This window comes from Vulpes lagopus, chromosome 7 (assembly GCF_018345385.1).
Source record: "Vulpes lagopus strain Blue_001 chromosome 7, ASM1834538v1, whole genome shotgun sequence".
NCBI classification, from domain to species: Eukaryota; Metazoa; Chordata; class Mammalia; order Carnivora; family Canidae; genus Vulpes; species Vulpes lagopus.
The window spans coordinates 81,841,172-81,865,538 of NC_054830.1; the positions used below are offsets into that span (position 1 = coordinate 81,841,172).

Consider the following 24,367-nt stretch of genomic DNA (forward strand, 5'->3'; position numbering starts at 1 on the left):
GCAGAGGGAGAAGCAGGATCCACGCAGGGAGCTCAATGTGGGACTCAATCTGGGGTCTCCAGGATCATGCCCTGAACCAAAGGGAGATGCTTAACCACTAAGCCACCCGAGCATCCCAATAAATAAAAATCTTAAAAAAAAAGAAAAATATATTTGCAAGTGATGTATCTGATAAGGAGCTTACACCTAAAATACATAAATAACTCCACAATTCAATAATAAAACGACAATCCAGGGACCCTTGGGTGTCTCAGCAGTTGAGCATCTGCCTTCAGCTTGGGGCGTGATCCCAGGGTCCCAAGATCGATCAGGCTTCCTGCATGGAGCCTGCTTCTCCCTTTACCTATGTCTCTGCCTCCCTCTCTCTCATGAATGAATAAAATCTTTAAAAATAAAAAATAAATTAAAAATAAAAAGAAATAAATGACAATCCAACTAAAAATGGGCAAAAGAATATGAAGAGTAAATTCTTCAAAGAAGACATACAAATAACCAAGAAGTACATGAGATGATGTTCAACATCATTCTTCATTAGTCAGGAAAATGCAAATAAAAAAATTCCCCTCTTGGGACGCCTGGGTGGCTCAGCGGTTGAGTGCCTGCCTTTGGCACAAGGCATGATCCCGGAGTCCCGGGATCATCAGGCTTCCTACATGGAGCCTGCTTCTCCTAATGTCTCTGCCTCTGCCTCTGCCTCTGCCTCTCTCTCTCTGTCTCATGAATAAATAAATAATCTTTAAAAAAAGAAATTCCCCTCTCTATCCCCCATGTTAAAGCATGCATGTCTGCAACAAAGCAAAATGTCTATTTAAAAAAAAGCGAGTGAAGGAGCAACTGGGTGGCTCAGTTTGCTGGGCATCTGCCTTCAGCTCAGGTCATGATCTCGGGGTCCTGAGACCAAGCCCCACAATGGGCTTCCTGCTCAGCAGGAGTCTGCTTCTCCCTCTCTCTCTCTGCCGCTCCCCATCACTTGGGCTCTCTCGTGCTCTACTAATAAATATATTAAAATTTTTAAAAAGTGGAAATTAAAATACAGTACCCCTATTACTAAATAAAAGGATGTAAATTCTTTAAAAATATGCCTCAAAAGAGCTGATAAAATATAGATTTTCTATAAGGCTTCTTTATTTTTTTTTTTAAGATTTTACTTATTTATTCATGAGACACACAGAGAGAAAGGCAGAGACATAGGTAGAGGGAGAAGCAGGCTCCCAATGGGGAGCCCAATGTGGGACTTGATCCTGATCCTGGGACTCCAGGATCACGACCTGAGCCAAGGGCAGACTCAACCGCTGAGCCACCCAGGCATCCCTAGAGGGTTTCTTTAAATATTAAAAATAGTTCAATGAATGCAACTCTTATGTTTCCCACAAACCTTATGAATGTAAGATACTCATATTTGGTCACTTATAGCAAAGATTTTTCTAAGGTCTGCTATGCCATAAAACTTCCCTGTCTCTCAAGGACCAAAAGCACTGTAACAGCTACTTAGGGTCAATTTTTTTTCCTGGAACACTGGGAAAAAAAATCAAGTGAGATATAGATAGATAGATAGATAAATAGATAGATAGATAGATAGTATTTCCTTATAAACTTCCTATATTTTATTTAATTAGACCCATTTCTTATAACATCTTCCTGTAGTCTAAATGTTCAATTATGGGGAAATGATTAAATAAATTATGGAAATTCAAAAGATAAGTTATAATGTAATTAAGAATGTTTATTAAAAACATAATGAGGGATCCCTGGGTGGCGCAGCGGTTTGGCACCTGCCTTTGGCCCAGGGTGCGATCCTGGAGACCCGGGATAGAGTCCCACGTAGGGCTCCCAGTGCATGGAGCCTGCTTCTCCCTCTGCCTATGTCTCTGCCTCTCTCTCTGTGTGTGACTATCATAAATAAATTAAAAAATTAAAAAAAGAAAACATAATGGAAAAATAAGTATACAGCTTTTAAAAAAGATTTGAGAGAGGGAGAGATGGTGCATGCATGCACGCGCATAAGGGGTGAGGGGCAGAGGGAGAGAGAATCCCAAGCAGACTCCTTGCTGAGTGCAGAGCCCAACATGAACTTGATCTCATGACACTGAGATCATGACCTGAGCCAAAACCAAGAGTCAGACACAAACAAATGAGCCACCCAGGCACCCCAAGTACAAGTTTTAAAATGTTTTTACAAGGGGTGTCTGGGTGGCTCAATCAGTTAAGCAACTGCTTTCAGCTCAGGTCATGATTCCAGAGTTCTGGGATTAAGCCCCACAACTGGGCTCCTTGCTCAGCGGGGAGCCTGCTTCTCCCTCTCCCACTCCCCCTGCTTATGCTTTCTCTCTCTCTCTAATAAGTAAATAAAATCTTTAAAAAAAGCTTTTACAAGTTGGACTGAATTACTTAACTATGTAAAAAATGTACAAACACACACACAAAAAAAGACTGAAAAAATACATTTGCCCCCAAAGTAAAACTTTAAGTACTTCAGAGGCGTAAAAATTCTAAGTAATCAAAAATTTCCATTAAAATAGGGATCCCTGGGTGGCGCAGCAGTTTGGCGCCTGCCTTTGGCCCAGGGCGCGATCCTGGAGACCCAGGATCGAATCCCGCATCGGGCTCCCGGTGCATGGAGCCTGCTTCTCCCTCTGCCTGTGTCTCTGCCTCTCTCTCTCTCTCTCTCTCTCTGTGACTATCATAAATAAATAATAATAAAAAAAAAATTAAAAAAAATAAAATAAAATAAAATAAAATAAAATAAAATAAAATAAAATAAAATAAAATAAAATAAAATAAAATAAAATAAATATAGGGGATCCCTGGGTGGCTCAGCAGTTTAGCACCTGCCTTCAGCCCAGGGCGTGATCCTAGAGACCCGGGATAGAGTCCCATGTCAGGCTCCCTGCATGGAGCCTGCTTCTCCCTTTGCCTGTGTCTCTGCCTCTATCATAAATAAATAAAATCTTAAAAAAATAAAATAAAAATAAATGAATATATTAAAGGAAAAGTATCAAATAAAAATAAAAATAGAACACCTTTTTTTGCACACATCTGTAACTCAAACTTTTACACTAATAAAATGCAGACCTCCCTGAAGCACCAAGGAACTACAGCAATGTTCTATTTTGCCAGTTCAGTGCCACTTCATTCAAATGCTATAAAAAGAACCCCCCCCCAAAAAGAAAGAAACCCCTATAACTTAAATCACTACTTAAAGACATCCAAGAACAAAAAGAGATGGGAAAATAAGTAATAAGAACAGAACTGCAGGGATGGGAAGAGCTAGGGTGAAAGAAACAGAGGAGATGGGATAAGGAATGGAAAAAGGGCAAGGTGAAGAGGATGGGGTAGCAGACCAAGAGAATGCCAAGATGTAGGTCCTTTCAGGATGCCTGGGTGGCTCAGGGGTTTAGCGTGCCTGCCTTCTGCCCAGGGTGTGATCCTGGAATACTGGTATCCAGTCCCACATCGGGCTCCCTGCATGGAGCCTGCTTCTTCCTCTGCCTGTGTCTCTGTCTCTCTCTTTGTCTCATGAATAAATAAATGTCTTAAAAAAAAAAAAAAAGACGTAGGCCCTTTCACAAGGGGAAGAGAAAGCCCAAGACAATTATATTGATGTTCTCATTTTCTTTCTTGTATCATTAAATTCCTATTACATGAAATTACATTCTTACAAAAGTTTCCTAATACACAGCAATTTAATATCTCAGTAAGCTATCATGGTCACACATTATACTGCAACAAGAGCTGCAATCAGGAATTTCCCAAGACACAAATGAATCCAGGAAATTCTTTTACAGAAAAGATGGCTCAGAGAATCATCGAATTTCAAGTCTAAAAACAAAGAACAAAAAAAATAAATAAATAAAAAATAAAAAATAAATAAAAATAAAAACAAAGAACACCCATACAACTGGCATTCATACCAACATGTATATGACAAAAATCACACATGTAGCAACTATTAGTATGTCAATACTATACCATATTCATCAGAAAAAGCTTTATTGGAACGCCTGGGTGGCTCAGCAGTTGAGCATCTGCTTTCGGCTCAGGACGTGATCCCGGAACTCGGAATTGAGTCCCACATCGCGCTCCCTGTGAAGAGCCTGCTTCTCCCTTTGCCTACGTCTCTGCCTTTTCTCTGGGTCTCTCATGAATAAATAAAATCTTTAAAAAAAAAAAAAAAAAAAAAAGGAAAGAAAGAAAGAAAAAGCTTTATTTTCTCACAGATCTCAGAGAAGAGATTTTGGAGCCTCAGTTCCTTCAACAGTAAAAAAAAAAAAAGGGGGGGGGGTAGTAGACTGAATTATCAGCCAACTCTAAACAGTAGAATAAAGAAAAGCAACATATTAATGTTTCCAAATCAACTATTCAGTATTCAGAATAAGTGATACCATCATTTACCATAAACTGTAACCTTTTTTTTTTTTTGTAATATTTTATCATTTGAGAGACAGACGGCATGAGCAGGGGGAGAAGCAGAAGGAGAGAGACAAGCATACTCTCCCAGCAAGTAGTGAGCACAGAACCTGACGCAGGGCTCAATCCCAGAACCCTGAGACCATGACCTAAACTGAAGTCAGATACTTAACCGACCAAGCCACCCAGATGCCCCCACAGTAACTTTTAAAAGATGTCCTTTGCTGACAAAATAAAAAGCTGGCAACCATGTTAATCTTACCCTCATTTTTATTTTAATTTTTATTCATTAGAGAGGCAGAAACACAGGCAGAGGGACACAGGCAGAGGCTCCTGCAGGGAGCCTGATGCCAGACTCGATCCGGCAGATGCTCAACCACTGAGCCCCAATCCTATACCCATTTTACTTTTTTAAAGATTTTATTTATTCATGAGAGACAGAGAGGCAGAGACATAGGCAGAGGGAGAAGCAGGGTCTACACAGGAAGCCCAATGTGGGACTCAATCCCGGGTCTCTAGGATCACGCCCTGGGCTGAAGGCAGATGCCAAACCACAGAACCACTCAGGCATCCCCTATCCCCATTATAAATTCTAGTAAAACTTGAAGTCTGGAAACCATTTTCCGATATCACATATAAAATAATAACCTCAAATGAGTATGATTATTTTAAAAATTTATATAGATATATAAATATGTGTATATAAACACAGATATCTTTGCATACTGCATGAGACACAGCAAGAGCTCAACAAAGGTTGGTAAAAATATAACTCAGAAGAGAGTAAACCATTTGCCAAGTACTCTATCTACCAGTAACTACACAAATGTAGATTTTTATTTGAATGTTTAGACTCTTATTCTGAGTAAAGAATATGGCTGTGAACATTGAACTGAGTTTGAGACCTTACTTTCAGTTTCAAGTCTGAGAAATTAGCCAGAGATACTATTTTCAGCATCTATCACTGTCCACAAGCTCTGTGTTTGCAAAACTAAGCCCCCTTATTAATGGCTGCTGCACATCAGCATATTTGGCTAAAGATGGAAGGTCAACAACAGAGGTCAACAGTACACAGATTCATACTAAGGAGCATTTCAGTAACCTTAGTAAGCTTTTCCTTATGCATTAATTTTCCTTTCAGTTCAGCTGGAATACTGCTTATTCACTCAGATTTGTCCTGAGCACTACTGTTTACAGAGAGCAAAAATGGAAAATTTAAATCTGAGTCACCTGCAGAAACAATGGGCCCTGCGATTTTGGAAAAGAGGGGAGTAGGTCTGTATGAATATGGAAACAAATAAAGGTAAGACAGAGTCTTATAAAGTGGTTATATTTGGATGATGAGTTTACAACATGGGGCTTCTGTTTTCTTTCTTTTGTGCTATTATTTGCTTCTCAAGTTTTCTATATTGGGCACATATCTATAGACTAACACACTTATAATTAGGAAAAAAAAATCTAGGCAGCAACAAAGGGAAACAATACTCCCAGATACCTGTAAAGGGGACTAAACAGAAACAACACAGTATATAGTATATAACTAATGAAAGACTGTGATCTCAGAGACAGAAAATATAATAAAAATAAATAAATCAGTAGTTTCTAAAACCAGTAAGAATATCATACACCTAGTCTTTGGTTAATAACAGCTGTTATACATTATTGATGATAAAGGATGCAATGCATGATGAAAAGCTAACGTTATGAATTGCCCCAAGTAACACTGCATCACCAGTCATAAAACAAAAACTATACGAAACAGAAAAACTAGGTAGAAATACATAATTAATAAGACAGATATAGGGGATCCCTGGGTGGCTCAGTGGTTTAGCACCTGCCTCCAACCCAGGGCATGATCCTCGAGTCCTGGGATCGAGTCCTACATCAGGCTCCCTGCATAGAGCCTGCTTCTCCCTCCGCCTGTGTCTCTGCCCCTCTCTCTCTGTGTGTCTCTCATGAATAAATAAATTTTTTAAAAATAATAAGACAGATATAATCTGTATTATATCAAAAGCACCCTGAAAGCAGAATATACCCAAAGTACCCACAGAACACTTTACAAAAACGTAAGGAAATATTAGGCCACAAAGAAAATTCCAATAAATATTCAAAATCAGAAATAGCACAGCCAAGGTGCCTCAGTGGCTCAGTTGGGGTGTCTGCCTTCCACTCAGGTCATGATCCCAGGGTCCTTGGATCCAGCCCCACATCGGGCTCCTTGCTTGGCAGGGAGCCTGCTTCTTCCTCTTCTGCTTGTGCTATCTCAATCATGATCTTTGTCTCCCTCTCTCAAATAAATAAAATCTTTTAAAAAGAGAGCAAGAAAGACTGACACAGAACAGCCAGTAACAGTCCAAAGGCAAAAAAATTAGAAATTAATTACATCAGGGGGCACCTGGGTGGCTCAGTGGTTGAGCATCTGCCTTATGCTCAGGTCATGATCCTGGGGTCCTGGATTGAGTCCCGCATCAGGCTCCCCGCAGGGAGAATGAGTCTCCCTCTGCCTATGTATCTGCCTCTTTCTGTGTCTTTCGTGACTAAATAAATAAAATCTTAAAAAAAAAAAAAAAAGATACAAAGGAATAAACTAAAGACCTACTAAAAGAAAAGAGGACTTATATAATTGGAAAAACAGATAATAAACCCTGGGTAGGACATGTAACATCATTAAGATCTATCCTCCAGGGCAGCCACAGTGGCTCAGGGGTTTAGTGCCACCTTTGGCCTGGGGCCTGATCCAAAGATTAAATAAATAAAATCAAAAAAGAAAAAAGAAAGAAAGAAAAAGTTAAGCAATGATTTTGTAGTTACTAAGTAGTTTGAAATCATAAAGCCTATGGGAGACTAACATAATGTAAGAACTGGAAAGTAATGACTAGTTATAAGTTAGAATAGGGAGTCATAACAAAGCATCAGCCTAATTAGATATTTTTAATCAGTATCTTAACCAATTCATTTTTTATCCCTATCCCCTCTATCTTAATCAATTCATTAAAAATTATTGAAATTCTCAAATGAATTTTTTAAAAAATTTTAATGTAAAAAAAAAAGTATGATGTCCCAAAAGGAAATATAGCCACAAACCTATTAATTTGACCTTTATAAAAAGATTTTATTTATTTATTTGAGAGAGAAAAAACAAACAGGGGAAAGGGCAGAAGGAGAGGGAGAAGCAGACTTCCCTGTTGAGCATGGAGCCTGACATGGGGCTTGATCCCAGGAGCCTGACATGGGGCTTGATCCAAGGACCCTGGGATCATGACCTGAGCTGAAGGCAGATGCAATTGAGCCATCCAGGTGCCCCTGATCAATTTTAAATTATAAATTAGGCACAGTAAGAAATAAACAATAAAATAGAGCAATTAAAACAACATACTATAATAAATTATGTGAATGTGGTCCCTAAATGTCTTATTGTACTATATTCCCCCTTCTTATTATCATGTAAGATGATAAAATGACTGTGTGATAAAGTGAGGTGAGTTACATAGGCATTGTGACGTACCATTAGGCTACTGCTGACCTTCGGATGACATACCAGAAGGAAGATCATCTGCTTCTCTGAAGTTTATATTGTTTGTTCCCTGGTACTACACAATGTTCCCTTTGGGGTATGAGTACTCAAATTTGGTGAACAAGGCTCTATTGGTTTTTTGTTTCCATGGGGAAAACCAGTCAGATTTCACGTGACTCCAAAAGTCAGAATGATGTAATGTACTGAGTCTGAAGACTGCTGGAAGAACAGAAAAATAATGTGTTATTATTCCTCTCAGATATTTAGCTTCTTCATGTAAAAATACAAATTAACGGGATCCCTGGGTGGCGCAGCGGTTTAGCGCCTGCCTTTGGCCCAGGGCGCGATCCTGGAGACCCGGGATCGAATCCCACGTCGGGCTCCTGGTGCATGGAGCCTGCTTCTCCCTCTGCCTGTGTCTCTGCCTCTCTCTCTCTCTCTGTGACTACCATAAATAAATAAAAATTTAAAAAAAATACAAATTAACCAATTATATTGTATTGGCTACTTGTAGAGTGAAATACGGTTATTAGTGTTAAATAGTAAGCATTTTCTTTTTTAAAAAGTGGGTGTGGACTGTGTGTATTTACTGAGTCATAGATTCAACAAGTGATTACATGTGTTTATGTGCTCTCAAAACTAAGAATATGAAGGAAGTCTTCTGGTATTTTTCTTACATGAGAACATAAAAGCCACAAGTCTACAGTTATAAAAGAATATATCCAGACCCTTAATTCTGAAAAAAGTTGTCAGAGATCATTTGTTCCAGGCTTCTCATTTTATAGAAGCAGTCCTGAATTTTTTTTCCCCCCAAAGGTTTTGAAGGCTCTAAACCATCCCAAATTGATGGAAGAATTAAGGCTGGAACTCATATTTTTAACTGTCTAGGATGCTCTTTTCTCTCTTATAGACTCTTTTTTTAAGATTATATTTATTTGAGAGAGAGAGTGTGTGCACAGAGGGAGAAGCAGATTCCTCACTGAGCAGAAAGCCCAACGTGTGGCTCAATTCCAGGACCCTGAGATCATGACCTGAGCCAAAAGCAGACGCTTAACCAATTGAGCCACCTCTCTCTTATATTCTGGCATAAACTATGATGTGACTATTTTTAATAGCTGGGGAGGATATGACATTTTTGGTTCAGTTACTTCTTGAAATTACTGTTCCCCCAATGTTAATTCACAATTTAAAGAACTGAGGTGGGACGCCTGGGTGGTTCAGTGGTTGAGCATCTGCCTTTGCCTTAGGGTGTGATCCTGGACTACCAGGATGGAGTCTTGCATCGGGCTCCCTGCAGGGAGCCTGCTTCTCCCTCTGCCTATGTCTTTGCCTGTGCCTCTCATGAATAAATGAATAAAATCTTAGATAAAATAAAATAATAAAAAAAAAAAACTGAGGGGAGCCTGAGTGGCTCAGTTAAGGGGTTGACTCAATTGATTTCAGCTGAGGCTTATGCTGCCCACAGAGTCTGCTTAAGATTATCTCCCTCTGGGATCCCTGGGTGGCGCAGCGGTTTAGCGCCTGACTTTGGCCCGGGGCGCGATCCTGGAGACCCGGGATCAAATCCCACATCAGGCTCCCGGTGCATGGAGCCTGCTTCTCCCTTTGCCTGTGTCTCTGCCTCTCTCTGTGCGTGTGTGTCTCTCATGAATAAATAAATAAAATCTTTGAAAAAAAAAAAAAAAAAAAAAAGATTATCTCCCTCTCTCTCTGTTCCTCCACTCTCATGTGTGCACTCCCCCCCTCTCTCTAAAATACAAATAAAATCTTAAAAAAAAAAACAAATAAAACAAATAAAATCTTTTTAAATATGGGTAGCCTGGGTGGCTCAGCAGTTTAGCACCACCTTCAGCCCGGGGCCTATTCTTGGAGACCCAGGATCAAGTCCTGCATTGGGCTCTCTGCAAGGAGCCTGCTTCTCCCTCTGCCTGTGTGTCTCTGCCTCTCTCTCTCTATGTATCTCTCATGAATAAATGAAATCTTTAAAAAATATATATTTTTAAATATTTAAAAATAAATAAAACTGATCATATGTTCATATGTACAGGAAAAAATATAGTACAGAACTTCCTCAACTTATGATGAAGTTACATCTCAATAAACCTACCATAAATTGAAAAAATCTTTCTTTTTTAAATCTTATGTCAAAAACACATTTAATATACCTAACCTACTGAACACCATAGCTTAGCCTAGACTACTTTAAATGTGCTCAGAATACTTACATTAGTTTACATATGGGCAAAATAATATAACAAAGTCTATTTTATAATAAAGTGTTGAATATTTCATGTAATTTATTGAATACTATACTGAAAGTAAAAATCAGCTGTATAGGTACAAATTGGTTATAAGGTATCAGCTATTTACCCTCATGGTCACATGACTGAGAGCTTCCACTGGTTACTACTACTGCCCAGCATCATAAGAGTATCATATCACATACAGCTAGCCTGGGAAAATATCAAAATTCAAAGTACAGTTTCTACTGAATGCATACTGCTTTCATATCATAAAGTCAAAAGTTATAAATTGAACTATTATAAGTATGGGATAATATAAGTATTATATTATCTGTATGTATACAGATACATAGGATTCACTACTATCCAAAGTTTCAGGCATCCACTGGGAGTCTTAGAATATAACCCCTTGTGGGGATCCCTGGGTGGCGCAGCGGTTTGGCGCCTGCCTTTGGCCCAGGGCGCGATCCTGGAGACCCGGGATCGAGTCCCACGTCGGGCTCCCGGTGCATGGAGCCTGCTCCTCCCTCTGCCTGTGTCTCTGCCTCTCTCTCTCTCTCTCTCCTCTGTGACTGTCATAAGTAGATAGAAAAAAAAAAAAAAAAAAAGAATATAACCCCTTGCAGTTTAGGGAGGACTACTGAACACAAAAGAATCTTGCTTCCGTATTTTACAACTGAAAAACCCTAATATAAAAAAAAAGGGGGGGTGGGACACCTGAGTGGCTCAGTGGTTGAGCATCTGCCTTTGGCTCAGGGAATGATCCCGGAGTTCCCGGATCAAGTCCCGTATCAGGCTTCCTGCATGGAGCCTGCTTCTCCCTCTGTCTGTGTCTCTGCCTCTCTCTCTCTCTCTCTCTGTGTGTCTCTCTCATGAATAAATAAATAAAACCTTTTAAAAAATTAAAAAAAGAAAAACCCTAATATGAAATAGTTTATAATAAAAAGACACAAAAAGCACACAGATCTTTTAATTAATCTCAGTTGCTTTAGGTATCTATTAAGTAAGCATCTATCAAAATGAGTCAAAATTTACCTCTGATAACAAAACTCAAGGGTGCCTGGATGGCTCAATTGGTTCAGTTGTGTCTATCTTCAGCTCAGGTCATGATCCTGGGGTGCTGGGATCAAGCCCATGTTGAGCTCCCTGCTTTGTGAGGAGGCTGCTTCTCCCACTCTCTCTGCCCATCCACCCTCCTCCTGCTCATGCTCGCTCTCTCGCTCTCTCTCAAGCAATTAAATAAATCTTGGGGAAAAAAATATATTCTTCTTACCAATAAAAAGATTAACAATATAAGAAATTACATTAAATGATACAATGGAATGAATCTAAAAAGGGTTATAATAAAGATTAATAATACGACAACAGTTACTCCCTAGGTTTACTAGCACCTCGTCACCTTCCTAAATCTTATTTTAATAAGAGTACTTCCACATTTCAATGGCTTATACTTACTCTAAGGAACAAAAAAGGTGGTACCAGAAGCCCATGACCTATAGTAAGAAATCCATACATCTTTATACTGACATAATTATGAATCCTTGGCAATCAAAGAAAACCCTCTATAAACGCATAAGATTTAATTTCAACATACTAATACACTAAATCTTTCATAACTCTCCTGGAAAATAATCAAAACTCTACCATCCACCACAGAATAAGAAAATATTCCACTAAGTCTCTTCTCTCACCATCACATGAAGTTCAAAGTTTTAAAAAGAATGAGGATACTAGTGTACAGTATTTTGGACTAAAAGAAAGAAAGAAAAAAAATCACAGCACATTACAAAAACTTCAACATAGTAGACTATGTCTGTTTTATAAAATATAGATACTACCTTTTCACAACCATGTTGAACAAAGATACAAATCATACCAGGTCACTGGAACAAAGTTATTTAAAAATAATATATCCCCCCAAAAAAATAATATATCCCAGTGTCTAACTAGAATTACCAACTGGAAATACCATAAATATAATTTATTGGTTTGCTCCACGACAGAAGCAAAAACTTTTGTCAAAATGTTTAAGAAATTTCAAATATAAAAAGTTTAACACATGGAACATATGTAATACAGAATTACTTCCAATATAAATATAAGCATAAATCGTATAATCTCTCATCTCCCAAAACAATTTTTTTTTCCATTGAGGCATTTTATTTGCACGTATGAATTACATCCCTAGAAAAAGAATCCCAGGATTTTCCCTCCTGTGTGTTTTCGTCTTGCTTCTTCGTGGTCCATGATGCCAGCTGAGGTTGTCAGTACAATGAAACCAAACTGGCGGTATGGGAGCAGGTTATTCTGCCATTCTTCTAGATCTTTCGGTTGTACATCAAATCTGAGACTGATCACTCCACACTTGTTTAACCTGCCTGTGAGGTTCACAACAATTTTCCCAGCTCTGTGATCATCAATGATTTCAAATTCGCCAATGTAACCATACTTCATCATCAGAGTGAGAAATCGGACAATGGGGATCCCTGGGTGGCGCAGCGGTTTGGCGCCTGCCTTTGGCCCAGGGCGCGATCCTGGAGACCCGGGATCGAATCCCACGTCGTGCTCCCGGTGCATGGAGCCTGCTTCTCCCTCTGCCTGTGTCTCTGCCTCTCTCTCTCTCTCTCTCTCTGTGACTATCATAAGTAAATAAAAAAATTTAAAAAAAATAATAAAAAATTAAAAAGAAATCAGACAATGACTTTGGAGCATGGCCTGATAAGAACCTGGTGCTTGCCTCTCTTTTCAGCATTGTTGATGCTCTTGAGAGCATCTGCCAGGACGTTCATGCGCACCATTGTGGTGGCTCAGAGCGATGGCGGAAAGAGTCCCAAAACAATTTTATGAACTCTATAATACAATGCACAAATTACCCAACCATGCACAAGCAAATTAACTTACCTAATATGTTAAGTACTGCACAGTATTTTCAGGAAACTGAAATATTGGCACTGTAAGCAACACAGGCAGTTTGGAAACCTGTCTGTAGCACAACAAAGCCACAGCTGGCCAGCCCCACCTTAAAAATCAGGCCACTACTGACTTCAAATAACAAAGCATCAATTCTTTTCTAAATAATAAGTAAGAAGGAGTACCTGGGTGGCTCAGTTGGCTGGGCATCTGGCTTTGGCTCATGATCTCAGGGGTCCTGGGATGGAGCCTCAGTCAGGCTCTGCACTCAGTTGGGGGACTGCTTGTCCCTGTGTCCCTCCCCAGACTCATACTCTCTCTCAAATGGATAAAATATTTAAAAATAATAACTAAAAAACAAGAGAGAAATAAAACCAAACAGTGATTTTTTTTTTTAAGATTTTATTTATCTGAGAGCGAGAGAGAGAGCACCAGTGTGGGGAGGGGAAAGAGGCAGAAGAGGACTCCCTGCTGACCAGAGAGCCCAATGCAGGATTCGATCCCAGCACCCCGGGATCATGACCTGAGCTGAAGGCAGACACTTAACCAACTACCCAGGTACTCCAAAAGGTGATTGTTTAAAAAGGTTAATTACATTGATAAACCCCCTAGGCAAGGCTCACTAGAAGAAAAAAAAAAAAACCTATTGTTATCAGAAATGAAAGATAGTACAGATCTTACAAATATTACAACAGTACCACATCAAAACAATTTTATAAAAACAAACAAAAAACAATTTTATGCCAAGTCTGGCAATTTAGCTGAAATAAACCAATTTCCTTTTTTTTTTTTTTTTAAGATTTTACTTATTTATTCATGAGAGATAGAGAGAAGTAGAGACTTAGGCAGAAGGAGAAGCAGGCTCCCTGCAGGGAACCCTGATGTAGGACCTAATCCCAGGATCCCGGGACCATGACCAGAGCTGAAGGCAGACAGACACTCAACCACTGAGCCACCCAGGTGTCCTTCTTTTTTTTTTTTTTTAAATTAACCAATTTCTAGGGGCACCTAGATGGCTCAGTAGGTTAAGTGTCCAACTCCTGATTTCGGCTCAGGTCATGGTCTTATGATCATGAGATGAAGCCCCATGTGCGGCTCCACACTGAGCATGGAATCTGCTTAAGATATTTTCTCTCTCTCTCTCTCTCTCCCTCTCTCTACCCCTTCTCCCCAAAAAAGTAAGATTCTCTCTCCCTCTCCCTGGCTCCATGCAGGAAGCCTGACGTGGGACTTGATCCCCGGTCCCCAGGTTCACGCCCTGGGCTGAAGGTGGTGCTAAACCGCCAAGCCACCCGGGCTGTCCTAAAAATATTTTTTAAAAAGAAATAAACTAATTTGTTAAAAACCACAAACTACCAAAAACCACTGAAGAAGAAATAACTTTGGCAGCCCTGTATCTATTAAAGAAATTTAATTTGTAAATTACAACCTCATCATAAAGAAAACTCAGGACCCAGGGATGCCTGGGTGGCTCAGTGGTTGAGTGTCTGCCTTTGGTTTCAGATCATGATCTCAGGATGAGCAGGGAGCCAGCTTCTCCCTTGCCTATGTCTCTGCCTCTGTGTGTGTGTCTCTCATGAATGAATAAAATCTTAGGAAAAAAAAGAAAAAAGAAAAAGAAAACTCAGGACCCAGACTGCTTTACTGGTGAAATCTTCGAAACACCTAAGGAAGAAACAACACTAATTCTATACAAACTCTTCCAGCATATTGAAGTGGAGGGAATACTTCCCAACTCATTCTACAGAAACATTAAAGAAACACTACCTTGATACCAAAACAGCCAAAGATATTACAAGAAAATTACAGAATATCCCTCATGAACATAAATGCAGAAATTCAACAAAATTTAAGCAACTCAAACCCAACAATATGTAAAAAGTATAATATATCATGATGAAATGCGGTTTTTCCGAGAACACAAGATTGGTTAAATATATCTTCTTTTTAAAAAAAAAAAAATTATTTATTTATTTATTCATGATAGACAGAGAGAAGCAGAGACACAGGCAGAGGGAGAAGCAGGCTCCATGCCGAGAGCCTGACGCAGGACTCGATCCCGGGTCTCCAGGATCACGCCCTGGGCCAAAGGCAGGCGCCAAACCGCTGGGCCACCCAGGGATCCCTGGTTAAATATATCTTAAAAAAAAAAAAAAAAAAAAAAGCAATGTAATCCACCATATTAACAAACAAAAGAGAAAATTTTTTTAATTTTTTTTCAAAAGAGAAAAATTATACGATCTCAATAAACACACAAAGAACAAAACTAACAAAATCTAATACCCATTCCCAAAAAAAGTCTCAGCAAAAAAAAAAAAAAAAAAAAGTCTCAGCAAGCTAAGAATAGAAGGGAACTTCCTCAATCGATAAAGGCCATCTATTAAAAAAAAAACCCTACAGTTCACATCATACCTAATGTTAAAAGACATTCTACTGAAGTTCAGGAATAAGGCAAGGGTGTCCACTTTTATCACATTTATTCAACACTGTATTAGAGGTTCTAGCCAGTGTAGTATGAAAAGTAAGTAAAAGGCATCCAGTTGGGAAAAAAACATGTACAACCTGTCTGTATTCATAGACAACATGGTCTATTGAAAATCTGGTGGAGTCTATAAAAAAAGTACAAGACTAATACAATAGTTTAGCAAGGTTGGAGGCTATAAGATCAACACAGAATAATCAATTGCATTTTTATATACCAGCAGTGAACATTCAGAAATTAAAATTTTAGGGGTGCCTGGGCAGCTCAGTTGGTTAAGCACTGACTCTTAATTTTGGCTCAGGTCATGATCTCAGAGTTGTGAGATCAAGCCCAACGTTGGGCTCCACCCTGGGCATGAAGCTGCTTAAGATTCCCTCTCTCCCTCTCCCTCTGCCCCTCCTCCTCTTCACAAGCACACAGTCTCTCCTAAAAAAAAAAAAAAAAAAAGAGAGAGAGAGAGAGAGAGAAAGAAATTAAAAATTTAAAAACCATCATTTACAAAAACACCAAAAAGTATGAAACAGTCAGGAATATATCTGACAAAAAATGTACAAGACCTGCACAATAAAAATTACAAAACCCTGCTGAGAGAAATATGAGACTATCTTAGTCTGTTGGGGCTGCTACAACAAAATACTGCAGACATGGGATCCCTGGGTGGCGCAGCGGTTTGGCGCCTGCCTTTGGCCCAGGGCGCGATCCTGGAGACCCGGGATCGAGTCCTGCGTCAGGCTCTCGGCATGGAGCCTGCTTCTCCCTCTGCCTGTGTCTCTGCCCCTCTCTCTCTGTCTCTCATGAATAAATAAATAAATAAATAAAATCTTTAAAAAAAAAGTTTGTTGAAGCAAAGACAGTATTGATGAGCATCCCTGGCACCCACATTCTGAGCTCTTGATATCAGTTCTGCATTCATTCTTGGAGAATGGATCCCTGTGTGGCTCAGCGGTTTAGCACCTGCCTTCGGCCCAGGGCATGACCCTGGAGTCCCAGGACTGAGTCCCCCATCAGGCTCCCTACATGGAGCCTGCTTCTCTGCCTCTGTGTGTGTGTTTCTGTCTCTCTCTCATGAATAAATAAATAAATCTTAAAAAAAACATTATTGGAGAAATGGTCATTTTCAGATGTACAGGAAGAATTTATAAGATTAACCTGGGCCATTTGTTGTATATGAAAGAAATCTTTCAAAGATTTAAAGCTTATAGAACACTTGGTTGGATCAATTTGGAAGAGCATGTGACTCCTAATCTTGGGGTCATGAGTTCAAAGCCCATGTTAAGTGCAGAGATGACTTAAATAAAACTTAAAAATATGTATTTTTAGTTCATGCCAAATACCTACCAACTTGATCAAAAATGAAACCTGTAGATCAAAAACAATGACTATAGATAGAGCATGTGACTCTTGATCTCAAGGTTGCAAGTTCAAGCCCTGGGTATACAGATTACTTAAAAATCTTTCTTTTTTAAAGATTACTTAAAATCTTAAAAAATGACTATAAGTTTTCAAACACATGGTATAAATTCACAAGTTTATGATAATACTCAAAGAAAAGATCCTTAGAAAACCAACAGCTGGGGCACCTGGGTGGCCCAGACAGTTGGTCATCTGCCTTTGGCTCAGGTCATGATCTCAGGGTCCTGTGATCCAGGCCCATGTCGGGTTCGCTGCTCAGTGAGGAGTTTGCTTCTCCCTCTGCCCCTGCCCCGCAACTCGTGCTCATCTATCTCTAATAAACAAAATCTTTAAAGGAAACCAACAGTCAAAAAAGGGAGGGGGGCACCTAAGTGGCTCAGTCAGTTAAGTGTCCAACTCATAATCTCAACGCAGGTCTTTATCTCAGAGCCATGAGTTCAAGCCCCACGCTGGGCTCCACACTAGGTGTGGATACTTTAAAAACGAACAAACAAACCTGTTACCAGAAGAGATGACTGTTACACTAACTCTACTCTGAAATTGGTTAATTAAAAGAATGAAGCATTCATTCTCCTTTCCTTTTTTATTGTTTTTTATTTTTTTTTTTGTTTTTTTTGTTTTGTTTTGTTTTTTATTTTAATTCCAGTATAGTTAACATAGTGTTTATAGCAGCTTCAGGTATACTATACAGTGATTCAACAATTCTATACTCAGTGCTCCTCATAATTAAGCGTATTCATCCACTCTTTTCAATAGGAACTACACTACAGCATAAGTCTGTTGCTGACAGAAAGCTCTTTAGATAAGAATAGTACCTCAAAAACATAAATATAACAGAAATAGCATGATGATACAACTTGACAACTTACTAATTAAGTAACTGATTCAAGTATCATCAGTGGATACTAAACTATTAGGACAAGATGCCTGGGTGGCTCAGTGGTTGAGCATCTGCCTTTGGCTCCGGGCATGATCCCACAGTTCCAGGATCGAGTCCCATATCAAGCTCCCTGCATGCAGCATGCTTCTCCCTCTGCCTTCGTCTCTACCTCTCTCTCTCTCTGTGTGTGTGTGTCTCTCATGAATAAATAAAATCTTTTTAAAAAATAAACAATTAGGTCAAGATTAACGGGGAATATTATAAGAGAAGGATCAGGCTGACACCGTCTAAACACAACTAGAATCACTAAAAGTGGGACAACCATTCATTATATATCTCCCAGTGTGATACAAAAGGAAGTACAGAACACCATCTGTGTGGTAACTGTTCCCCCCACCATCAAAAAATAAAAATAAAAAACATGAATTAAATCAAACTTCTAACCATTAGTTTACAGAAGAGAGAAATAAAAATAAATAAATAAAGCCCACAAGAATGCACAGATACTGAACACAGCATACCTACGTGAGAAATGCCCTGGTTTCTTCAATGAATCAATCACATGAAAAAGGGGTAATTATCATGTAATTAAATGTCTTAGACATGAAAGCAAAATAAGTGATAAATATGGACCTTATTTGTTTGTTTGTTTAGAGATACGGGGGGGGGGGGGGGGGGGGGGGGGGGGGGGGGGGGGGGGGGGGGGGGGGGGGGGGGGAGAGGCAGAGACACAGGCAGAAGGAAAAGCAGGCTCCATGCAGGGAGCCCAATGTGGGACTCAATCCCAGGACTATGAAGAGATGAAGTCACAAATCGAGAACAGGTATTTGTAGCCTATTAGTTAACAAATTAGTATACAAAATTATATAAAAATGTCTTAAAAGTCAATCAAAAAAGAGAAACTCAAAATAGGCAAAGAACCTGAATATACACTTCACCAAAGAAGCACAAATAACCAATGAACATACGAAAAGATGCTCAACTTAAGGAAATGCTAATAAAACAAAATAGATGCCATTTCAAGCCCACTAGATTTAGAAAAAAAAATTAAAAGTCTGACAATATCAAGTGTTGTGGAGGAAGTGAGGAAACCAAAACACATACTGCTGGCTCTTGACTCAGTAACCACAAGATGCACGATTACCATAAGCCAATTCAGTGACTCAACCACTAGAAGTGTTTGGTAAGCAATTAAGCAACTGATAATGACCAATTAAGAATTATGAGAACACATGCAGACTACTGCCAAATACAAATTTGGGTCCTTAAAGAACTGAATCCGACCTGACTCAGCAATACAAATAAGAAAACTTTTAGTCTCTTATCCAGTTTCTCCAGTTTATTTTGTTAAGTACAAAATATTCAGGTATTCATTTCCTCCTAGAATACTAATGACACCTTGACTACAATTTTTTTTTAAGATTTTATTTATTTATTCATGCGAGACACACCGAAAGAGAAAGAGAAAGAGAAAAGAGAAAGAGAAAGAGAAAGAGAAAGAGAGAGAGAGAGAGAGAGAGAGAGAGAGAGAGAGAGGCAGAGACGCAGGCAGAGGGAGGAGCAGGCTCCATTCAGGGAGCCCGATGTGGGACTCGATCTTGGGTCTCCAGGATCACACCCTGGGCTGCAGGCAGTGCTAAACCGCTGCGCCACCGGGGCTGCCCTTGACTACAATTTTATTTATTTATTCATGAGAGATAGAGAAAAGTAAAAGGCTTGGGAAGAAGGGGGAAAAAGCAGGCCCCCGGGCGGGGAAACCCCTGTTTGTAGGACCTAACCCCAGGATCCCGGGACCATGACCAGAGCTGAAGGCAGACAGACACTCAACCACTGAGCCACCCAGGTGTCCTTCTTTTTTTTTTTTTTTTAAATTAACCAATTTCTAGGGGCACCTAGATGGCTCAGTAGGTTAAGTGTCCAACTCCTGATTTCGGCTCAGGTCATGGTCTTATGATCATGAGATGAAGCCCCATGTGCGGCTCCACACTGAGCATGGAATCTGCTTAAGATATTTTCTCTCTCTCTCTCTCTCTCCCTCTCTCTACCCCTTCTCCCCAAAAAAGTAAGATTCTCTCTCCCTCTCCCTGGCTCCATGCAGGAAGCCTGACGTGGGACTTGATCCCCGGTCCCCAGGTTCACGCCCTGGGCTGAAGGTGGTGCTAAACCGCCAAGCCACCCGGGCTGTCCTAAAAATATTTTTTAAAAAGAAATAAACTAATTTGTTAAAAACCACAAACTACCAAAAACCACTGAAGAAGAAATAACTTTGGCAGCCCTGTATCTATTAAAGAAATTTAATTTGTAAATTACAACCTCATCATAAAGAAAACTCAGGACCCAGGGATGCCTGGGTGGCTCAGTGGTTGAGTGTCTGCCTTTGGTTTCAGATCATGATCTCAGGATGAGCAGGGAGCCAGCTTCTCCCTCTGCCTATGTCTCTGCCTCTGTGTGTGTGTCTCTCATGAATGAATAAAATCTTAGGAAAAAAAAGAAAAAAGAAAAGAAAACTCAGGACCCAGACTGCTTTACTGGTGAAATCTTCGAAACACCTAAGGAAGAAACAACACTAATTCTATACAAACTCTTCCAGCATATTGAAGTGGAGGGAATACTTCCCAACTCATTCTACAGAAACATTAAAGAAACACTACCTTGATACCAAAACAGCCAAAGATATTACAAGAAAATTACAGAATATCCCTCATGAACATAAATGCAGAAATTCAACAAAATTTAAGCAACTCAAACCCAACAATATGTAAAAAGTATAATATATCATGATGAAATGCGGTTTTTCCGAGAACACAAGATTGGTTAAATATATCTTCTTTTTAAAAAAAAAAATTTTATTTATTTATTTATTCATGATAGACAGAGAGAAGCAGAGACACAGGCAGAGGGAGAAGCAGGCTCCATGCCGAGAGCCTGACGCAGGACTCGATCCCGGGTCTCCAGGATCACGCCCTGGGCCAAAGGCAGGCGCCAAACCGCTGGGCCACCCAGGGATCCCTGGTTAAATATATCTTAAAAAAAAAAAAAAAAAAAAAGCAATGTAATCCACCATATTAACAAACAAAAGAGAAAATTTTTTTAATTTTTTTTCAAAAGAGAAAAATTATACGATCTCAATAAACACACAAAGAACAAAACTAACAAAATCTAATACCCATTCCCAAAAAAAGTCTCAGCAAAAAAAAAAAAAAAAAAAGTCTCAGCAAGCTAAGAATAGAAGGGAACTTCCTCAATCGATAAAGGCCATCTATTAAAAAAAAAACCCTACAGTTCACATCATACCTAATGTTAAAAGACATTCTACTGAAGTTCAGGAATAAGGCAAGGGTGTCCACTTTTATCACATTTATTCAACACTGTATTAGAGGTTCTAGCCAGTGTAGTATGAAAAGTAAGTAAAAGGCATCCAGTTGGGAAAAAAACATGTACAACCTGTCTGTATTCATAGACAACATGGTCTATTGAAAATCTGGTGGAGTCTATAAAAAAAGTACAAGACTAATACAATAGTTTAGCAAGGTTGGAGGCTATAAGATCAACACAGAATAATCAATTGCATTTTTATATACCAGCAGTGAACATTCAGAAATTAAAATTTTAGGGGTGCCTGGGCAGCTCAGTTGGTTAAGCACTGACTCTTAATTTTGGCTCAGGTCATGATCTCAGAGTTGTGAGATCAAGCCCAACGTTGGGCTCCACCCTGGGCATGAAGCTGCTTAAGATTCCCTCTCTCCCTCTCCCTCTGCCCCTCCTCCTCTTCACAAGCACACAGTCTCTCCTAAAAAAAAAAAAAAAAAAGAGAGAGAGAGAGAGAGAGAAAGAAATTAAAAATTTAAAAACCATCATTTACAAAAACACCAAAAAGTATGAAACAGTCAGGAATATATCTGACAAAAAATGTACAAGACCTGCACAATAAAAATTACAAAACCCTGCTGAGAGAAATATGAGACTATCTTAGTCTGTTGGGGCTGCTACAACAAAATACTGCAGACATGGGATCCCTGGGTGGCGCAGCGGTTTGGCGCCTGCCTTTGGCCCAGGGCGCGATCCTGGAGACCCGGGATCGAGTCCTGCGTCAGGCTCTCGGCATGGAGCCTGCTTCTCCCTCTGCCTGTGTCTCTGCCCCTCTCTCTCTGTCTCTCATGAATAAATAAATAAATAAATAAAATCTTTAAAAAAAAAGTTTGTTGAAGCAAAGACAGTATTGATGAGCATCCCTGGCACCCACATTCTGAGCTCTTGATATCAGTTCTGCATTCATTCTTGGAGAATGGATCCCTGTGTGGCTCAGCGGTTTAGCACCTGCCTTCGGCCCAGGGCATGACCCTGGAGTCCCAGGACTGAGTCCCCCATCAGGCTCCCTACATGGAGCCTGCTTCTCTGCCTCTGTGTGTGTGTTTCTGTCTCTCTCTCATGAATAAATAAATAAATCTTAAAAAAAACATTATTGGAGAAATGGTCATTTTCAGATGTACAGGAAGAATTTATAAGATTAACCTGGGCCATTTGTTGTATATGAAAGAAATCTTTCAAAGATTTAAAGCTTATAGAACACTTGGTTGGATCAATTTGGAAGAGCATGTGACTCCTAATCTTGGGGTCATGAGTTCAAAGCCCATGTTAAGTGCAGAGATGACTTAAATAAAACTTAAAAATATGTATTTTTAGTTCATGCCAAATACCTACCAACTTGATCAAAAATGAAACCTGTAGATCAAAAACAATGACTATAGATAGAGCATGTGACTCTTGATCTCAAGGTTGCAAGTTCAAGCCCTGGGTATACAGATTACTTAAAAATCTTTCTTTTTTAAAGATTACTTAAAATCTTAAAAAATGACTATAAGTTTTCAAACACATGGTATAAATTCACAAGTTTATGATAATACTCAAAGAAAAGATCCTTAGAAAACCAACAGCTGGGGCACCTGGGTGGCCCAGACAGTTGGTCATCTGCCTTTGGCTCAGGTCATGATCTCAGGGTCCTGTGATCCAGGCCCATGTCGGGTTCGCTGCTCAGTGAGGAGTTTGCTTCTCCCTCTGCCCCTGCCCCGCAACTCGTGCTCATCTATCTCTAATAAACAAAATCTTTAAAGGAAACCAACAGTCAAAAAAGGGAGGGGGGCACCTAAGTGGCTCAGTCAGTTAAGTGTCCAACTCATAATCTCAACGCAGGTCTTTATCTCAGAGCCATGAGTTCAAGCCCCACGCTGGGCTCCACACTAGGTGTGGATACTTTAAAAACGAACAAACAAACCTGTTACCAGAAGAGATGACTGTTACACTAACTCTACTCTGAAATTGGTTAATTAAAAGAATGAAGCATTCATTCTCCTTTCCTTTTTTATTGTTTTTTTTTTTTTTTGTTTTTTTTGTTTTGTTTTGTTTTTTATTTTAATTCCAGTATAGTTAACATAGTGTTTATAGCAGCTTCAGGTATACTATACAGTGATTCAACAATTCTATACTCAGTGCTCCTCATAATTAAGCGTATTCATCCACTCTTTTCAATAGGAACTACACTACAGCATAAGTCTGTTGCTGACAGAAAGCTCTTTAGATAAGAATAGTACCTCAAAAACATAAATATAACAGAAATAGCATGATGATACAACTTGACAACTTACTAATTAAGTAACTGATTCAAGTATCATCAGTGGATACTAAACTATTAGGACAAGATGCCTGGGTGGCTCAGTGGTTGAGCATCTGCCTTTGGCTCCGGGCATGATCCCACAGTTCCAGGATCGAGTCCCATATCAAGCTCCCTGCATGCAGCATGCTTCTCCCTCTGCCTTCGTCTCTACCTCTCTCTCTCTCTGTGTGTGTGTGTCTCTCATGAATAAATAAAATCTTTTTAAAAAATAAACAATTAGGTCAAGATTAACGGGGAATATTATAAGAGAAGGATCAGGCTGACACCGTCTAAACACAACTAGAATCACTAAAAGTGGGACAACCATTCATTATATATCTCCCAGTGTGATACAAAAGGAAGTACAGAACACCATCTGTGTGGTAACTGTTCCCCCCACCATCAAAAAATAAAAATAAAAAACATGAATTAAATCAAACTTCTAACCATTAGTTTACAGAAGAGAGAAATAAAAATAAATAAATAAAGCCCACAAGAATGCACAGATACTGAACACAGCATACCTACGTGAGAAATGCCCTGGTTTCTTCAATGAATCAATCACATGAAAAAGGGGTAATTATCATGTAATTAAATGTCTTAGACATGAAAGCAAAATAAGTGATAAATATGGACCTTATTTGTTTGTTTGTTTAGAGATATGGGGGGGGGGGGGGAGAGGCAGAGACACAGGCAGAAGGAAAAGCAGGCTCCATGCAGGGAGCCCAATGTGGGACTCAATCCCAGGACTATGAAGAGATGAAGTCACAAATCGAGAACAGATATCTGTAGCCTATTAGTTAACAAATTAGTATACAAAATTATATAAAAATGTCTTAAAAGTCAATCAAAAAAGAGAAACTCAAAA

At 39.4% G+C, this 24,367-nt stretch overlaps 2 protein-coding genes across 6 annotated transcripts in view; both read right to left on the bottom strand.

The window, feature by feature from the left end:
* The window catches only part of UBAP1 (ubiquitin associated protein 1), a 61,812-nt gene that overhangs the window by 32,312 nt on the left and 5,133 nt on the right, over positions 1-24,367 (bottom strand). Inside the window, exon 2 of one of the 5 annotated variants that reach the window (XM_041763427.1) lies at positions 3,970-4,155. The exons of 2 other annotated variants lie outside the window; for them this stretch is intronic. The gene's annotated coding sequence lies outside the window, so the exon portion shown is untranslated. Of the gene's footprint in view, positions 1-3,969; positions 4,156-7,912; positions 8,141-24,367 lie in introns of all 5 variants that reach the window. 2 more of the 5 variants (XM_041763428.1, XM_041763426.1) reach the window with 2 other exon arrangements.
* On the bottom strand, positions 11,416-13,244 carry LOC121495634 (40S ribosomal protein S15a-like). Its single transcript, XM_041763431.1, has 2 exons — positions 12,865-13,244; positions 11,416-12,643 (listed from the first exon to the last, which is right to left on the bottom strand). The coding sequence occupies exons 1-2, from the start codon at positions 12,960-12,962 to the stop codon at positions 12,349-12,351; spliced, it is 393 nt and encodes a 130-aa protein (XP_041619365.1). The 5' UTR covers positions 12,963-13,244; the 3' UTR covers positions 11,416-12,348.